Here is a 19,843-nt window from a genome sequence, read left to right as displayed (position 1 = left end):
GCTGGGCAGCTCTGGCAGCTTTATTAAAGAAGGAACCGGTGATTTACAGCGCTGTGTTTGTATAAACACACACCCCGCCCTGCCCATTCCCAATGGGATGCTCCCACAGCTTTGGGAAAAATAAATCTCTGGACAGATGCAAACATTTCAGTGGAATAAATACCCTCATGAGGAATTACCCCTTTACCACCACCAATGCAGCTCTCAAGGCAGCTGCAGTGACCACTGGGAATGATTCCCTGCATTCCAAAGGATAACCCCCACCATTCTGCCTCCAACCACCCATTTTTGGATTTAAAGCTGACTTTATAAGTACAAAAGGGAGGGGTCAGTGTCCCCGGTGTCCCCAAGCCCAGGTGTCACATGTGCTGCTGCTGCTTTAGCACTTCCTGGTTTATAAAGTTTCCCGTGGTCAACCGTCCAAATTTCCGGCACGGGATCTCCTCCCGGATGCGCTTCCACTAAAGTCTCTATTTTGGACCAATTATGGTCTTTTTTTTGTGTGAGGTCAATCAAGAAGCTTCTCCAGTGAGCATTCCGGTCATGGATCTGGGGAAAACAAAAGGGAGTGGGACAGGAAAACAATTAGATCTGATTTTTAACTGCCAAGTGTTTAACTAAATCCAACAATTCTGGGATAACTCCACGATCCCGCGCTCCAAGTCTCAACTCAAACACAAACAAGACTCTTTTGCCAAATCCGTGCTGAATTTCTGGCTTTGCTGCCATGGAATGCATCCAAAATCAGCTGGAATTTCAGCACACAGGCAAAATATTGACTTGGAGCTGGAAGGGAACCTCCTGTTCTGTCTGTGCTGTCACTTCCAGGACCTGGAGGTCTCTGGGAAGAGCCGAGCTCAGCGTTTTCCAGCAGTACGCTGGGAATGTGTGAATTCCTGCTAACGTGCAGCACGAGGTTGAATAAACCATGGTGTTATGGGGCTGGAATGAGGGTTAAAGCATTGGAGACTCTGCAGTTAATCCACAAAAAATCTAAAATCCCAAGTCCCTCCTCAAATGCTTTCATGGAAGCAGGAGGAAAAATCTTGGAGATGATGACCACCAGGAAGTGCTGTATCCAGTCACTCCCAAGGATGGTGACACTTCCCCTAGGGCTGGGAGGTGACAGGATTGGCAGCCACCAGTGGGAGCTGGCGTGCTGCTGGAGCAAAATCCCACAAAGTTCAGGAGAAGACGGCGGCTTTAAGATGGCGGCCTCAACATGGTGGCTTTAAGATGGCGGCTCACCGTCCTAGCCTGAAACCCATCCCTAGCACAGCCCCTCCTGAGGGGTGGAAATTCCTGCTGCCAGGGTGGCTCTGGCAGGCTGGAGGTGGCACTGAGGAAGGGGAAGATGCCATGGGGGATGTCCTACCGCCACGTGCCGGCGCAGGGTGGACATGTCGGTGAAGGGCCTGTCGCAGGCGCGGCACTTGTAGGGCTTCTCGCCGGTGTGGATGCGCTGGTGGCGCCGCAGAGCTCCCTGCTGCGTGAAGGCCTTGCCACACTGCTCGCAGAAATAGGGACGGGTCTCTGGGAATGACAGGGACAGCAAAGGGTTAGGGGCACTTAGGAGACAGCAGCTGGCTCTTCCCTGGAAGTGTTCAAGGCTGGATGGAGCTTGGAGCAAGCGGGAGAGTGGAAGATGTGGAATGAGATGACCCCTAAGGTCCCTTCCAAATCCCAACCATTCCATGATAAATATTTCCCAATACCAGCCAAGGCTACTCTGTAACTCCATCCTCTACTCCAAATTCATTCAGCTGCACAATCCAGGCCTCAGGTTTCTAGGACACCACACAACGCTCCCATGAGCCCTGCTTCCAAAGGAATTTCCAGCTTGGACTCCATGACATGGGAGCTCTTTTCCAAGCTCAATGATTCTGGTATCCCCTAATTCAGCAACGGGCTGGAATGTCCCCATCCACACTGGGAAGTACCACAAAGCCACCGTTCCTTTTCCCAGCCTTGGAATTACCTGCGTGGACGTTGCTGTGCTGGGCCAGGGAGGCTCTGAGTCCGAAGGCTTTCCCACACACCTCACACCTGTAGGGTTTGGCTCCCAGGTGACAGCGCTTGTGGCACTTGAGGTACTCGTTGGTGGCAAAGTGCTTCCCGCACACGTCACACCTGAAGAGCCGCTCTCCTGAGGGAAGAGAAAATGGACATTGGGAACTCTCCCAGGGGAATTCTGTCCTTCAGAGCCAGTCTGCAAATCACAGAATTCAGGCTGGAAAAACCTCCAAGATCGAGTCCAACCAGTGCCACATCCAGCTGTCCCCTGAGCACATCCAGGCATGGGGATTCCATCCCATTCCATTGCCTGATAACCCCTTTCCATGAAGGAATTCTTCCTGATATCCAACCCGAACCTCCCCTGGCACCACTTGAGAACATTCCTCTCATCCTATCACTTGTTCTTTGGGAGTAGAGCCAAATTCCCCTGGCTCCCATCAGGGAATTGTGGAAAGCAGCAAAATCCCTCCAGAGTCTCCTTTTTTCCAGGCTAAAAGTCCTTCTATCCTTATGAATTCCTTCCTGGTACTCAGATACTCTTCCATGAGTTAAAAAAAAAAAGGGGAAAAAAAAGGGGGCATTTATTTCATATCTCACCAATAAAACAGGAAAGGCATGGGAAAACCACCTGGAATATTGAATTCCCACCTGTGTGTGTCCTTTTGTGGCCGGTGAGTTTTCCTTTGTCAGCAAAGGAAGCGCCGCAGTCCTCACAAATGTAGGGCTTCTCCCCAGTGTGGGATCTAATGGAGAGAAAACACCAAAGATCAGTAATTAACTAGGTCTTGATCCCTAAAATACTGGATTGGAAACAATGCTTGGGTTTTAAATGTAGTGGGAAGAGGAAATTCTGCTCCCTCAGAAAACTGTTTCCAGGTACAGGTGCTACACTCCAGGAGTAAAATTCCCATTTAAAATTTACCTTTTAATCGCTTTCAGGCCCTAAAAAATCCACATTTTTATTCCGCAGACAGCTCAGAGCATGGGAAAGGAGAATAAAGAGAAAATAACAGAAAATTACAAAGAATCAGAAAAATCTGAGCATAATCTTAACTTATTCCAACCCAAACAGGATGATGTCCAAAATCATTCCTGATTTTGAGCTGTCAGGACAAAAGATTATCATCAATCTTGCTCTGGAGAAAGATGGGAAATTCCATGGGATGATTCACCCTCTCCTGGGAAAGGGCACATCCACACAAGACACCACCAGGGAACAACTCATCCCGTCAAGCTCCAGCTGAGCAGCGCAGATTTGGAGTTGCACATGGAGATGAAATCCCATGGCAATTCCTTGCTCTGAGGGCGAGCACTGCTCAGGGTCTGTTTCTCCAGGATCCCTGACTCACTCTTCATCACTGTGGGCCATTGTGGGATTTTAGAGCCTGTCCCAAAATGACGGATATTCCGTGCAAGTTTGGAGGGAACAACTCATCCTGTCAAGCTCCAGCTGAGCAGCACAGATTTGGAGTTGCACATGGAGATGAAATCCCATGGCAATTCCTTGCTCTGAGGGCGAGCACTGCTCAGGGTCTGTTTCTCCAGGATCCCTGACTCACTCTTCATCACTGAGGGCCATTGTGGGATTTTAGAGCCTGTCCCAAATGACGGATATTCCGTGCAAGTTTGGACAGGGTATCCGTGTCGAAATCCCGACCCTGAGAGATGCAACGTGGAGCCAAAGCCTTTGCGTAAGGGAATTAATCACGGACCCCACTGAACCCCATATCCCGGCATATAAGGGGCAAGGAATGTGCATGGCTGGAATGTGACCTGGTATGGATCTTGAGCTGGGAGGGCTGAGCAAACCGGGAGTGACACACGCCACACTCGTAGGGCTTCTCTCCGGTGTGCGTGCGCATGTGGAACACCAGCGCCGTGCGGGAGCTCAGCATCTTGCCGCACACGGAGCACAGCGGCCGCTTGGCCCTGCCCTCGTGCTTCCGCATGGAGTGAGTCCTCACATCCCGCTTCCTCTTGAAGGTGGCCTGGCAGAGGCTGCAGGAGAACCTCCTCTCGTCGCTGTGCACGCAGGCGCGGTGCTCCTTCCAGCTGGTGCAGCTGGCGAAGGCCTTGCTGCACACCTCGCAGCGGTACACCTTGCCGGGCAGGCTCTGGTGCGCCTCCCGGCAGTGATCCACGTATTTCTTCCGCGAGACAAACTGCTCCTGGCACTTGTCGCACTGGATCACGTAGATGGATTTCTTGCTGGCCACGCTTTTACTGGCCTTCTTTAGTTTAAATCCCTGTTCGGGTTCTTTGCTGTCCTTCTCTGTTGAGGCTTCGTCCTCATTTTCCACCTCAGAACATTCCTCATTGTCCCTGCTTCCTTCAACTTCTGAGTATCCTGTGTTATAGTGTCCCTGCTCCTCGCCCTTCACACTCATTCCACCTTCATTTTCACTCCCTCCTTCAGCTTCCTGGGATTCCTCTTGCTCCTTGCTCCTTTCTGCTTCAGCAACAGATGGATTCCCGGCATCCTCCTCACACCCTGAGGTTTCTGGTGTCCCATCCCAAGTCTCTCCATTGGGATCTTTGTCACAGCTCGTGGGGTTTGAGCCATGTGTGGGTGGAACCACCATCCAGTAGACAGGCAGGATTTTCCTCTCTTGCCCAGACTCATGGATTTTCCTGTTAAAAATGGAGGACAACTTCCATTAGGTTTAATTGAAACTTATTAATTGTTTAATTGTATCAATTCAGGCCTTGGGGGAAAAGTCCTTTCCTTTGAATTGTTCCTTGCACCATTTAAGAAATTCCCAGTGTGTTTGGAAAGCCTGAAAATAGGGAGATTTTGCGAAGAATTGGACCAGATAATTAAAGAAAATTAAAATGCCTCAGTTCATTAAGATCTGTATTTTTCACTGACCAGGAATGTAGGATGTACTTTTCCTCCCAGGCCATGAAATTATGGATTTAAACAAAAAGAAATAGAGATTAAATGCCCAGAGAGAGACACAAAATTCCTCCTTAAAACCCCAGATCTGAGGATTCCAATGAAATCTGGTTGCACAAGTCCCCCTTAATCCCATGGGAAACTGCCCATCTAGGAGACCTCAATCCACTTATCCACAATGAAAGGCCAAGCGAAAAATTTCAACACGCTTTGAGTCAGCTCCAAGGAATTCTGGAACTGAGGCAGGGAGGACTCCAGGAATGGTTTACCCTGGAATCCCAGGGAAGGGCATTCCCGGGAATGCTGTACCTGAGGTGGGAGGTGTAGGCAGCCCTGTGGGTGAAGCTGGCGGGGCAGCGCTGGCAGCGGAAGGGCCGGTCCCCGGTGTGTGTCTGGATGTGCACGGCCAGGCCGCACTTGGAGCTGATGGCCTTGTCACAGTAGGGACACGCCTGGGATTCCTGCTTCCCCTCCTGCCCCCTTTGGAGGGAATGGCCATCCTTGCTTTCCAGGCTGGTGATATCCACACCCAGCCTGGCTGGGGAACGTGGCTTGTTGCACTCGGGTGGCTTTGCTGGCCTGGATTTTGGGGCTGGAAAAGCTGTGGCCTCCTGCTCCAGGTCTCCTGCTTGGTCTCCAATGAGCTCATAGCCCGGCAGCAGCTCCTTATGTTTCTGCCTATCCCAAAGTTTCCTCTGCATGGGAATTGCCACGACCTGGGAAGAGTTCCTGGGGTTCTCCTCTTGCTGGATACAAGGCCACTGTGATCCCCTATTTTCACCCCTCTGCCCTTTCAGGTGGAGGCTCAAATCCAAGCCCTTCCTGCCCTCTGCCTTCACTTCCTCACAGATATCAAGCAAATCCTTGCATTCCAGCCTTTCTGCTATTTCCTTCATCCTCTGGAGTTTTCCCGCCTCGATCTCCACCTCTGCTGTGTACACAAACTCCAGGAAGGAGGTGAACTCCTCGGTGTAGATGTCCTGCAGAGTCACCGTGCACTTCTGGGTGTCCAGCATCTCCTGGTGCAGGAAAAGCCCCTTGAAGTAGTTGCTGGAAGCTGCCAGGACGGCTTTGTGAGCCAGGAATTCCTCCTGAATTCCCAGGTGCTGGGTGAGGACTGTCACGTCGCACAGGTGCCCGAGCTGGTACAGGGAATGCAGAGCCCTCAGGAGGTTGGGAGCAGCAACCTTGGACTTCATCAGGATTTTCTTCTTCTCCATCCTGCCAGAAGAAACAGAAAAACGTCAGAATGATTTTTCCTATCTTTCCATTCAAGCCCAGTGGAATTCCATGCCCTAACTCCTTGTTCACCCTTCACAGGTGGAATTGTAGAACCACTGAGATTGGAAAAGACCTCCAACCTTTGATGGAGCACTGCCACCTGAACGAAACCATCTCCCAGGAGCAGGAAATTGAGGGAATATGGGCAAAAGAGTGCTTCCTAAATTCTACTGGAAAAGGATTGCTCACATCCACATTCCTACTGGGTAATTCCCACAGCCAGCAGGGATCTCTGCAACGCTCCCAACCCAACACCTGCCAACCATTCCCACATGGAGACACAACCCCAGCACAATGGAAGCAGTGCAGATCCCGAGGTTCAGCTCCAAAATCCACAGGAGCTTCCAGCCCATCTGCTGCCTCCGTGTTTTCCAGCAGAAAATCCTGGTTTGTGTGCAGTGCTTAAAGAAATCAATGAGAGCAGCACGTGCTAATTTCCTGCTGCTCCTTTGCGAGATTCCCATCTGCGATAAGATCCCGATCCGTGCTCCCACAGGAGCTCTTCCAACACCAGGATCTGACACGGAGCCCGATGGGAGAGATAAATTCCAAGATCATCTCCGAGTTCAGCTGCTTCTGGATTAAACCCCCCCAGCAACTGAGGCATCTTTCCACAAATCCATCAATTCCCACCATTTTTTCCTACAGAAAAAAACCTGCAATTTGTATTTTCTGTTCCCATTTGGAAGCTGATCTTTAGTTTTCCAAAGTGCTGCTGAATTCTTAAGTCTCCAAAACACGCACTCCAAGGATTTAAACAAAATCCCCATTTCCTCCTCATTTTATGAGTTTGTTTATAACTTCTTTCCAGCCTTTTCCCTGGCAGTTTGCGAATAAATACTTAAAAAATGTGCACACGTGTGCAAGATTTGCAGAAAGCATAATTAATCCAAGAGATTATTTGCAAAGACACTTTAATTGCAGCAGAACTGATGCAAAACTCAAACCATATTTCAATTCAATTACAGAGTTCCTGATGAGGACTTGGAATCAGCGCAACTGGAATCTGTACAATTCCTTTAAAAAAATAAAGCCCAGCAGTGGCCTGAATCTATGAAAAAATATTTTTATTTGTATATTTTTATAATCTCCATTTACCTGCTGGAAAAATTTCTATTCTATCCACCTGAAATCTTCATTTATGAAGATAAATCTTCATTTATGATGTTCCAGAGCATCCCTATTTATTGCTCAGGATCAATCTCCATTTACCCCTCCAATCACTATTTATTCTCCAGGAAAATCCCTATTTATGCTCCAGGAAAGAAACCAAACCAAAAATAAAACAAAAAACCAAACCAAAACAAAAACAAAACAAAACCAAACAAACCTACACAAAAAAAACCCCAAAAAACAACAACAGAAACAAACCAGCACTCAATTTGCGCTCCAGAAAAACCTCCATTTATGCTCCAGAGAATTTCCATTCTCCCTCCAGCAAACTGCTGGCCAAATTCCTCTAAAAGTCCTAAAGTTTGGGGTTTATTTTGAAACACAGAGCGTTTGGATTTCTCCCTACCCACGTTACCTTCGGGACACCCCTGCAAAGGCTCCTCCCCCGAGGAATTCAAGGCTGGCCCAGCACCGGCGCTCACCATCCTTCGGGAATGCCGCCCTGCCGTGTTGCTCCTTTCCCCACTGGTACAGCCGGGATCATTTTCTAGATTTTGAATGCAGTCACAAGATTTTTATCCGTAGATGTGAAGCGCTGCGAGGAAAGCAGAGATAGGGAATGTTTATCCCAGCGCCAGGCTCAGCGCTCCGGGACACGAGGGGGGTCACCTGTGCGCTTCCGGAGGCGGCAGCAGCCGGGAATCGCCTCCCGCCCGGCAGCAGCAGCCCAGATCGCTCCCGCCGCTCCCGGGGATGATTCCCAGTGCTCCCGGGCTCCATCCCGAGGGTCCCTCCCGGCCCCGACCCCGGCCCGCCCTTACCCCGCCGCCGCTGCCTCCGCCGGCTCCCGCCCGAAAGCGCCATGGCGGCCACGGCCTCAGCGCCTCAGCGCCGCCGCCATTTTGAGTGAGGGCAGGGCGTTCCCACACAACTGGGGAAAAACCCTTTAAATCGTGCCTTAAATTGACCCGAATCTCTCCCCCCCCCCCCCAAAAAAAACCCATTCGCAAAATGACCCGTTTTGGAAACTGTTTGTTTTCACTCTTTCAAAAAGTCAATGAGGTTAAATTACCTCAGTGATGCGTGTCCTCAGTTTGCTGGCGCAGCTCCTCATGCTCTCCCAGTGAGGCTACTGGGATATCCATGAGGGTACAGGAATATCCATTGTGGATACTGGGATATCCATTGTGGATACTGGGATATCCGTGAGGGTACTGGGATATCCGTGATGGTACGGGAATATCCATTGTGGATACTGGGATATCCACTGTGGATACTGGGATATCCATGAGGATACTGTGATATCCTCTGTGGATACTGGGAGATCAGTGCCTGAGAAAAACGCCAGCATAACTTTCTAACATCACACATATAATATTAATTTTAATATTTGCAAAAAAGCCAATCTTAAAATATGCATTTTTCACACTGCCAGAGTTAAGAGAGGTGTTTATATAAACCATTACAAAGCTCTGAGTTTTAGTGGGCTAAATCCGGGATTAGGACAAACACAAGGTCTCCCTGTTTCTTCCCACTGGTGAGCCCATATTCCTGTCTGTTATCACATAAAATAATTTCAAGGTGGGCTACCAAGCACTTCCAATTTTTTTCCAAGATAAATTCCTCTTTTGAAGCATTTTTTCCCACTTAAATGCAGGTTTTTAAGTCTTCACATTTTAACAGCTGGAAAAAATGTTGGATGACTGTAATTCCCCGAGGAAATGTAAAATAAATTCCTTCATAAAAAAATAAATCAGGAAAGGCAGACATCTGTGTTATCCACGTTTTCAATCCTGATTATTTTGTTTGTAGCCAGGGAATGTTTCTATTGTCCAGGCACAGCTCTTGGAGCGGGAAGAACGAGCAGCAATATGAGTGATCCGTGTTGAAAATGTCAGGATAATATTCCTGTATCTTCGCACGAGGGAATGGTGTTTGCTTTTCCTTTATCGGAAAACTTGCGTGCTCGGCAGCTCTCACCCAGAGGAGTTGGGAAGCTCTCGGCCAATTTAGTCTGAATTCCACAAGGATGGAGGGAATTTCTGGATACACTGCTGGGTTGTATCTGTGTGTCCCACATCCCAGGAGGGATTTTCCCAAGGCTGGATTTCGCTCTGCTCTTTGCCACCAGTTTTGTTTCTCAGGAGATTCACTTGATTCTCCAAATGTTCCATGCGCTCGGATGCACTTCAGGGGTTCTCTAGAACCCATGGAATTCTCCATGTCTCTCCTGTGGGGAGAGAGAAGGAACAGCATCACAGCTGCTCTTTCCCAATCCCTAATTTTGCAATTTCAGCAGAAGGGATGAAACACGTGGGAGGCAGCTGTGAGAGATGCCAGTCCCAGGTGTCCTGTGGTGGGTGAAGAATTCCAGGCGCCAGGATGGTGAAATAAAACAACCTGTTAAGCCAAAACAACAAAATCCAGGAAAGAATTGGAGCCTGGGAACTCAGATTTTATCTGGGCACTTCCCTTGGTTGGGAGTGGAGAAATACCGCAGGTTTTGGTCGTGGTGACTAAAACCAGGAAAAGGGGGAAAATTGGGAGTTGCCTCTGCCAGTCAGGTTCTGCTCCTGATCCATCGGGCATTTGTGGCTCAAGGTCAGCCAGGACATCTCCAGCAAAGCAAGGGATCGAAGTGTTCCCAAGTCCCAGGTTCCTTCCCCCTGGAGCACAGCAGGAAGCGGCGCCGGGGCATTGGTGATTTTGGCTTTTCCCAGCAAAGCTGGGGGACATTTTGGAGCCCCCCAGCGAAACATCCCTGTGTGTTTTCCCTGGATGGGAAAAGGATATCCCTTCCTCATGGCTCCACCAGAGGATGCTACAGGCTTCGGAAAGAGCTGCCTGGACTGTAGCCCTGCTCATCCCCTTAATCCAGAGGAATCCGACCATGGATATCAACCATGGCACTGCAGAGAGAGCTTCCAAAAGCCTTTTCTCAGGAGCCAAGCAAACTCCAGATCATCCGTGAAGCAGGGACAGAGCTTTCAGCATGGGCTAAAAATGCAGATTCCAGAGAAAATCCTGATGGAAAGTACAGAGCAGCCCTTGCTCCGTCTGTCAGCACCGAGTACTGCTTAGCCTCTTGTCCTGTTCTCCGTAAGAAATTTTGGCATGGAATCGTGCTACAAATCAAACATCTCATGGTTTCTCCCCCTCATGTTCAGTCTCAAGGAGAAGGAGTTCTGTGTATCCTGGCAGAATGCTTCCAAGATTCTGGTGTCACTTGGAAAACGCGGGAATTGAGGGAAGTCTGTGTGTGTTTTGTCTGAAAAAGAAGATTTTAGAATCCTAAAAACCAGCAAAGTTTAATTCCCACCAAGGTTCTGGTGGGAAAAACCTGAACACCAGAGCAAACCAAGTGGGAATAGGAGAATACCTTTAAGATCATCAAGTCCAGCCATCAAATTCCAAGATCATGGAATGGTTTTTGTTGGAAGGGACCTTAAAGATGATTCAGTCCCACCCTCTGCCGTGGGATACCTACCACTATCCCAGGGTGCTCCAACCTGACCTTGAACACTTCCAGGGATGGAGCAGCCACAGCTTCTCTGGGAAATGTGTGCCGGGGCCTCCCCACCCTCACAGAGAAGGATTTCTTCCCAATATCCCATCTATCCCTGCTGTCTGGCAGTGGGAAACCATTTCCTCTTGTCCTGTCATTCCAGGCCCATGGAAATAATACGTGTTTCTTGTAGCTCCTTCAGGTCCTGGAATGCTGCATTTGGGTAATCTCAAAGCTTCTCTTCTCCAGGCTGAACACTTGGAGCTCTGGAACACCAATGACTTTCATGGATAAAGGCAATCAATGAATTAAATAAAATATAATTAAATAAAAAAATAAATAACAAATCAGTTAAAAGCCCTTTTCACCCTTCTGTGTTCCCTGGGGTTATGGAGCGAACGCTTTGAATGCCAATTCCATGTCCCTGACGTGGGGACACATCCAAGAGTCACTGGAAGGGCTCCCACCACGGTCAAGACCCCAGTTTGGGAAGGTTTCTCTGGAATGAACTTGGAGCCAGCTCAGCAGCACCCTGGGCATGAAGGAACACAGGATTTTGGCGCTGGGCTGTGAATTCCGGACATTCCCTCTCATTTTTCCCGGGAGCTCATTCCTGTGTAGCAGTGATTGCGATAGGATGTGTTCCCACAGCTTCAGAGGGAAGAGGGAGTGGGGCTGCTTTGGGATTCATTCCCTGCAATCCTGACCCTACACTCCTGACAAGTGATGTGTTAGGGCGATGGAAATCCAAATTCTGGGAGTGTATCTATGATGTTTTCCTTCTGGCACAAAATAAATCCTCAGCACTGCTCATTTACTTGTTTATCACACATTTTTAACCTCTTGGCACTTCGCAAACTTCTTTTCCTTCTTCTCCCAAATATTTTAACCCCTGCTAAACTGTGGGCACCAAACCCGGAAGTTGCCTCTGGAAGCGAAGGGTTTTCCATCACATTCCATGGATACTGAAGGCCTGATCCATGTATTTTTAACTCCTTAACAAGCCCAGTCAAGCCCAAATTGAAATTGTTTTAATTGATATTTAAATAGTTGAGTTCTGGTTGAACTTTGAAATAGGTGAGTCTGGGGGTTATGGAATATCCTAAAGATCCTGTTTCCCCATCTGGGGTCTGGAAAACAGGTGGATAATGTTTAGTCTCCAGCTAATGGACAGGATGTTAATGCTTTTCCCGCTTGGAAAGGAGCTGCCTCCTGTTTAGGTACAGTTCAATATAAAACAAATATTCCGTTAGGATTAGGAGGTGGGGAGGAAAATCCCTTTTTTTTTCCTCCTCTTCTCCACAGGGTTCCTTCCAACTCAATATTCTGCCATAAAGCTGTACGGAATGGACAGGATCCCAGGGAGTAAATTCAGATTAGCACCTTGCTGCCAGCCAGAAGAAATCCAGCAAAACAACCCCCAGAGTTATTCCTAATGGCAAGAAAAGAGGGAATTCCTGCCAGATTTACGCTCCTGGTGTTCCAAGACTCCGATTAAAAGAGCTGCTGATTTCATGGAGGTGATTCCGGACAAATTCCAGCTGATCCCAGCTGTTCAGCAGGGAAAATTATAAGGAAAATAAATCTAAAGACATCAGATTAAGTGGTGTTTTTCCAACAGCTGGCTGTGTTTTTCCGTTGTTCCCCAGAAAGCAGCATTCCCTTGCAAGGTCCCAAACTTCATGTCCTCCTACAGAAGCCTCTTGACTTTTAGCCACCAGAATTATCCCAATTTTTCTTTTTTAATGTAAATATCTGGCTTCCCAGCAATAATATTTTTCCCTCAGTGTTTATTTTTCCTTAGTGCTGAGCACTCACCGTGGTTTGCGAATCCAAATTATTTGGGAGAAAAGCAGGAATCTCAGTTTATATCTGCGTCCTGAGCCTGAGTGTTTTCAGGGAGAGTATTCCTGCCTCCAGGTGCTCCTGCAAGGATGAGAAAATGCCCTTTTTTAGTCCAAGTTTGGGTGTGGAATCTTGGCACAGGAATGACTAAACATGGAAGGAGCAGCTGCCTGGAGAAACAAACACCTGGCAAAATATTTTGGGGAATTTCAGGATGAGTCATCCTGGGCCTTGCTGGGGAAGCTCAGCCCCAGCTGCAGCTTGGGATGTTGCCTTTAGTTCCACAGAATCCCACGGAATTACTGAGGATGGAAAAGACCTCTGGGATTGTCGTGTCCAACCTGTCACCCAGCCCAGGAGTGCCACATCCAGGTATTCCTTGGACTCCTCCAGGGGTGGGAATTCCAAACCCTTCTGTGCCGTTCCAATCCTTAACAACCCATTCTATGAAGAAATTCCCATTTGCCTTCATCTCTTATTCCATCCAGGACTGTTCCAGGGATGGGAATTCCAAATGTCCCTGGGCAATTCCAATGCTAACATCCCATTCCATGAAGAAATTCCCATCTCCAATGCTAACATCCCATTCCATGAAGAAATTCCCATCTCCTTCATCTCTAATTCAAGGACAGTTCCTGGAGTGAGCCTCCAAACCTTCCCAGGCAATTCCAAAGCCTGACAACCTATTCCATCACAAAATTCCCATTTGCTTTCATCCTGTTCCAGAACTGCTCCAGGGATAGGAACTCCAAACTTCCCTGAGCAGTTCCAATGCTAACACCCCATTCCATTAAGAAACTCCCATCTGCCTTCCTCTTATTCCATCTTTTCTCCTTTCAGCTCTCCTGCTTGGAGAAGCTCCATGCCAAGATCCATCCCCACAAAGCCGATGGAATGCCAGGAACTCATCGCAAGCCAAGTGTCCAAGGTCGTTAAAATCCCAATTAATCCCTTTTGATCCATCCCCAGCACGGCCATTAGGCACGGCCATTGAGCTGCAAACTGCAGAGTGAGACTGGAATGGCCGTGAGGGTCACGCCAGCCTTCGGGATAAAAGTGTGGATTAGGGATTTCTGGAGAAGGACGAGCAGGAGAAGGATTTGCTGAGTTTTCCCACTGCTAATTTTCCAGCTTTGTGCTTATCCCTACTAATGATCACAATAATTATCCCAATTAATTTCAGGAATGGCTTTTGGAATCATGTGCACCTTCAAATATACAAAAATCCATCTCCAGAAGTGTTCCCAGACCAACCACTCATCCTTGAAAGGAATGTTTTCCCAACTGGGATTAAAAAAATCATATTCCTAGGGAGCAGTGGGGGTGGGAATGGCTGGATAACCTTTGGAAAAGCAGCAGGAATGGCTTTGGGTCAGGCCATGAACTCTTTGTTAAAGCATCTGCTTTTACTCTGGGATATTTAATGATTGCCAGGAATTCCAGGGATGGAGGAAGGCCAAGGTGGATAAAGGAAAAGTATCCTTTTGGATGGAGCTGGGGTTCCAAACCCCAGAACGTCCTGCCCCAATTTTTCCCATCTGGATTCATTATCCCTTATAAACTGGGATTGCAGGGAAATAGGAAAATGTTGCTGCAAGCACGGAGAAGGCTCCAAGTGTGGAGGAATTTTCTGGGATACCCACAGGCAAGGCAAACGCCAGCACTGAAAGGGACGGATCCAACCTCTGGGAACTTCTCCTCAGGCAAAACACATTCCATAGGGAATTATAGCAAACAAAAACCTGGGAGCTGGACATCATGTGGCACCTAATTCCGTCTAAAATTCCTTTGTTTTTCCATATGGGAATCACAACAGCAGATACTGGGTACCCACCATCATTCCAAAGGCTGGTGATTTTATGGATCCGTTTTTATAGCTCAGAGGGATCCATGGAGTCAGGAGGTTTTCCAGCAGCCGGAGAGTTGGCTCCCGGTAATCCCAAAAATCTGTAGGGAGCACCGGGATGGCTGCAGTGGAGTTGCCAAGCCCAGGCTTGCATTAGAAGCTGGAGGAACATCCCAAAATATGATGGATCTCTGTTTTTATGACTACCTACTCCCAGGTACACGTGAGGACATGGAACCCATCCTTAGAAAATATAAAAATAGGAAAACTGGTTGGAGCCTGAAAGTGTCAGGGAAAAATGTGGGAGAGAGAAGGAAAGGAAGCCAAAAGGAAGGGAAAAAAGATCCCAAATTCCTTAAATGTCATGGATCTGGTTCCGAGGATCCACGCTCATCCAGGAGATGCTGTGGATGCACATTTCCAACTTTCCAAGGGAACAGGCTGTGGAAAAGTTCAGTAGTGGATCCGTGTGACTCCACAGACACTTTCCTCTCTGGAGCAAAAGCTGGGAATTCTGGACATGCACCTGGAGCTGGGATAGGAACAGGGAGCTATTTATAGGCCCAGAATTCCCAACTGGAATGCCAACATCTGAGCTTTTGTGCCTTTTCCCAGCGCTGGGAGAAGGTCACTGCGGGCTGAGCCACGAGGGTCAGGTGGGAATTTTGTCCCTCTGGAAAATGGGAGTGTATGGGAAGGAATTAGAAGCTCAGAATTCCAGAATTCCAAGGACAAGGTCCAGGAGCAGCCCCTGGCATGGAGCGGCTGGGAATGGAGCGCAGGAGGGTGCCTTGGCACCTCTCCCTTCTTCTCAACATTCCCAATAAAGGTGGAAAAGCCACTTTGGTTGTTTTGCTGGGAAGAGAATTCCAAGAGTATCTCCACACCTTGCTCCTTCCACAGGGGCTGCTCATTCCAAGCCGGGCAGCTCCACGTGACCCAGGATAACCCTTCCTTATCCAGGCTTTGGAAAACTAAAGCTCATCCCAGCTGGATAGCACCTCTTGGGAATTCTGTGCTGAGACATCCCATCCCAGGGGTTCACATCTGGGACACTCATGGATTCATCACCTCACCCCTGAGTAATCCCAGATTCGCATCCAGGCGGGAATGACAGTGGATCACGTGTGCCGTGACGGAGGAGGCAGATCTCTTCTGGGGATCCGAGTTCCCTGGGGCTTTTCCAGTCCTTTCAAGCTGTTCCCAGCGAAATGTTGGCAGGAGCCAGAGTTTGCTGTGACGGAAAGAGGCTGTTCCCTCTAATCCCCCTTTCCCAAGAAACTGCTCCGGCCATCCCAGGGCATTCCAAGCAGGGAATGACCGCCAGATCCTGCTGTGTCCAGCAGCAGAAGCTGGAACAGCTCCCTTTGGAAAAGCAGGATGAGGATGTGGAGCTCATGGTAAGGAGCCCTGTTCTTGCTGGGATCCCGGCTGGAGCAAGCAGGAGAACCGGGAATGACCTCACCCCACTGTGCTCATGGAATCCAAGAGCTCCTTACCATGGCAACAGAGCCGGGACCACAACTTGGGATTTTTCCAGCTGCTCCGGGTACATTCCAGGCTGTTCCCACAGGGAGTTTGGGCTCCTCAGATTGGCACCAAGACCTCCAGAGGAGGAGGGAATGAAACGGGAAGTACAATCCGTAAAATCCCACAGAACTGGGAAGAACAAGTAGCTGCTACTCCCAGGAAACAGCTGGAATACCTGGAGAGCAATTCCAGGGGGAATAATGGATCCCACCAAAATAAACCACTCACTCCTCATCCCTGGAGCCGTGGCTGTTTGATCCTGGATGGATCACCCCAGGATAGGGTGGATTCTCCACCTTTAGGGAATGGCTTTTGGAATCCAGGTGGGAGTGTTTCAACATCAGCATTCCCACTCGGAGCCAGAACTGACAGGGAAATTTATGGTCTGAATTCCATAGGAGATCAGTGTGGAATGCTACAGATTTGGAAATAAAGATTGGGAAATCAGAAGGGAAAAGCTCCGAGGAAAGGTGGTGCCAGCACTGCACATTCCTAAAATCATCAGCTGAGCCAGTGGAGGCCACTTTCCCATTTTTTCCTGTTAAAAATCCTGGAGATGCTGCCTGGTTCCAATCCTGCCAAGGCATAATTCAAAGGGAGCAATCCTGGTTAGCTGCTAGGAATTCCCATATCCAGAATAACACAGTGGGAAGAGGAGCCGTGGATGCTGTGGCAATGCTGGCAATAAACCAACCAATCCCATTTATTTGGGATCAAATCCATCCCATCTCTTTTCCCTCTGTTTCTTCGCAGCAGGATGAGAATGACATTCCCATTATTTTCCAAGCTGCCCCACTTCCACTTCATGCTTCCCACTTCCCTAGGGATAATATTGGCTCTATCCAGCTCTGGCTGCCCTGTTGGCGTATCCCAATAGCTGTCTGTCCTTTCCAGCTTTTCCAGGGAATTTTAGAAAACCCACACCAAACCTGGGGTGTTTAACTGGGAAATGAATCAGCTCCAGTGGGATGAATTAATGGGAAGCTTGGCCTTGGCACAGCACATTCCTTGGGGAAAAGACCTCCTGGAGCTGAAGATATCCATCTTGGATTTCAACTGGAGCCCTCAGAAAATCCCAGGAGGATTTCAGCCTTTAAGAACAGGCTCCTGGTTTTTTTGCCATGGATTTTTCCTTCAATCTTGTACATCCAGTGTCTCATTCCCTGCAAAACCAGGGAGGAGGGAATGTTTACCCAGTGAGGTCAGTGAAAAGCTGCCTCCAGCTGGGATCTGGCCTGCAGGTGGCCGGGAGGGACAAGAATCCAAGGATTTTATCCCTTTGGAAACATCAGTCCCACTCAGAGCATCTCTGGTTCCTCCCCACCTTTCTCCTGCTGCTCCTTTCAGGATAACAATGGCAGGATCCAGATGCTTATCCGCAGGGCTCTTCCCATTTCCATGCTGGCCTTCACCAAATTCCATGGGGAGGTCCGGAAGCAGCCACAGATAACCCGGCAAGCTGGGCTGGCTCCCCGGGAAAGGTAAAACCCTTGGAATTACAGCAGGGCAGGGAGCACCTGGAACAGGATCCCTAATTCCTTTCCAACATGGGAATGCGGCTGTAATTAACCAGTGAAATCCCATTTTGGGAGCTGGAGAATGGGTCCCAATCCATGTTTTTTGTCGCTGTTTCCATTTTCCCAGCGCTGCACCAAAGCCCCAGAATTCCCTTTGCTCCATCTATTACCTTTCCATAGGCAAATCCAGCACTGTGTGCCCACAGCCATGGCATGGAGGAGGAGGATCCTGTGGAAACACCAATGAATTATGCTGGAAAAGAGGGAAAATTCCTTATAAACCTCTAAGGAAGCATTTTCTTCCCTGTTTTCAGGGTTAAAGAAACCACCTTGGAGCTTGGTGTGGAATCAAGGGAAGATTTTCCTCTGGCTGTGATTCCCTGCCCAGCATCCCAGGGAATTTTCCCTTTGTGTTCCCTTTTTTTCACCCTTGCTGAGGCAGGGAAATTCCAGCTGAGGCAGTCCCAGCTCCGGCACATCCCTTGGCAGTAGCGCCCACCTCCTGTGGAGCCGCGATAAGGAGGGAAAGGAGCAGCCTTGGGACACGTTCTCCAGCCAGAAAACTCTGCCCAGCCTTCCCAGCCCTTATCTTTATTGCCCACATTCCTAACAATCCCAAGTTTTATTTACAGAGCTCTCATCCCCAAGGTTATGAGAAGCTCTGGGCGCATCCATGGGCTGGATCCAAGGTGAGGATTGACAGCAGTGCAATTCCAGCAAAAATCGTAGGATTGATCCTCCCTGCTCCGAAGGCAGCTGGGAGCAGGGAGGCAGAGCTGGGAGCCTCTGGAAAAGTGCTGATGTTTTCCTGCCTTGCTGGGACCCTCCCAGCAGGAAATTGGGCATTGTACTGGGAGCGCTGAGTTTTCCGGACAAATCCTGCCAGGATCCGTGTCCTGCTCTGCCGTGGGCTGGGGGGCCCTTGCCTTGGCCATGGAGGGACGCCCTGGCTTCCCAAAGCAGCTCCAAGAAAACCTTGGGATGGGGTTTAGAACCTGGCTTAAGGTTTGATCCCTAAACTCTGTTAATCCAGCCTCTGTTATAATGGAGCGAATCCAAAGGGTGGTGACCTCTGGCTGGAATCCAGTCTGGGATTCTGAGATTCTGGGAAGATCTGGGGACGTTTCCCTGGGCCACTGAGCCCTGTCCCAACACCAGAGGGATTGGGAACACATTTGGGATTGAATCCCAGCCACTTCCCAACTTCCCAGCTCAGCGACTCCAAATATCCCGGGGTCAGGAGCAGGGATTGATTCCCATATAAATCATCAGCACAGAGCAAAGGCCATCCCATTCCAGGAAAACCTGAGATCCTGGTGATGCTGCAAAAAGGGCAGGATTTGCTTCTTCCCAGAGCCCAAGCAAGGAATTAAAACCTTGCTTGACTTTTCCCAGGAATTGTAGAACTTGTTTTGTTTTCCTTTCTCCCTTTCCCAAACTTCCCAATACCTTAACAGCTGGTTTGCCCTGGATCCAGCTTTTGGGATCTTGTTTTTCCATCAGTTTTCCAGTGGAATTGATAGGAGATTATTCTTCAATCCCATTAAAAAGTTGGGAAGCACCTCCAGATCCCCCGGCAGCCCCCGGATGCAGAGCCAGCAGCTCCTGCCTTCCTCCCATTGAATTCCCAAGCAGCCCCATTTCCTTGGATAAATAGGAGGGGGAAGAGGGAAAAGAGTTAAAGTGGACAAAACCAAAGGGAAGAAAACTTGGAGCAACAGGGAAAAGCATATTGGAATTGCTATGAAAATCCTACCAGGCTTTGCTCAGGACTGGGAATCTTTTCCATGAAAAAAAAAAAAAAGAATTTTGGTGTTTTTCCCAATCCAAACCATGGAATTGGTGCACCAACAGCTGGGAACAGCAGAGGGCTTTTCTTCCCTCCTGTTTGCCATGGATTTTCAATCCATCTGTGCCACACAAACTGTGGGAACCGAGGTCACACTTGCCTGGGCTTGAAGAGGGTAAAATGGGAATTCTTTGGGAATTCTGTCATTCCAGCAGCTCCCAGAAGGAGGTGGGATACTTCTGATCCTGCCACAGGGATTATCCTGCTGGGATAATCTTTCAATCCAACCATACGATTCCAGTGGGAATATCCCATTTTTCTCACCTCCCAGCCACAAACTCCATCAGCAGAAAGGAAAACAGATGATTTTTCCCTCAGGATTCCCCTCCTATCCCTGGAATCATGAGTGTTACCCAATTCCCAGGGCAAATCCAAGGCCCTGCCGGAGTCTGTCCCTCTTCCTGCTTCTCTCCAAGGAGGAAGATTTGTGGGATAGAAAGAAAAA

The 19,843-nt window shown here is 48.9% G+C and overlaps 1 protein-coding gene across 4 annotated transcripts; it reads right to left on the bottom strand.

Annotated features, from left to right (window-relative positions):
• Window positions 1–2: 2 nt before the first annotated feature.
• LOC135446122 (zinc finger protein 665-like) lies at window positions 3–8,218 on the bottom strand. Of its 4 annotated transcripts, XM_064709640.1 has the most exons (8): window positions 8,128–8,218; window positions 7,789–7,901; window positions 5,222–6,133; window positions 3,790–4,647; window positions 2,665–2,759; window positions 1,979–2,146; window positions 1,376–1,533; window positions 3–549 (listed from the first exon to the last, which is right to left on the bottom strand). In XM_064709640.1, the coding sequence occupies exons 2-8, from the start codon at window positions 7,848–7,850 to the stop codon at window positions 307–309; spliced, it is 2,496 nt and encodes an 831-aa protein (XP_064565710.1). In that variant the 5' UTR covers window positions 7,851–7,901; window positions 8,128–8,218; the 3' UTR covers window positions 3–306. The 4 variants fall into 4 exon arrangements, with proteins under 4 accessions (XP_064565710.1, XP_064565711.1, XP_064565708.1 ...); XM_064709641.1 differs by lacking the exon at window positions 8,128–8,218 and having other exon boundaries at window positions 7,722–8,074; XM_064709638.1 differs by lacking the exon at window positions 8,128–8,218 and having other exon boundaries at window positions 7,789–8,074.
• Window positions 8,219–19,843: the final 11,625 nt, after the last annotated feature.

This window comes from Zonotrichia leucophrys, chromosome 3 (genome assembly GCF_028769735.1).
Source record: "Zonotrichia leucophrys gambelii isolate GWCS_2022_RI chromosome 3, RI_Zleu_2.0, whole genome shotgun sequence".
NCBI classification, from domain to species: Eukaryota; Metazoa; Chordata; class Aves; order Passeriformes; family Passerellidae; genus Zonotrichia; species Zonotrichia leucophrys.
Note: the sequence above shows the minus strand (reverse complement) of the source record. Positions and strands in the feature narration are given on the sequence as shown.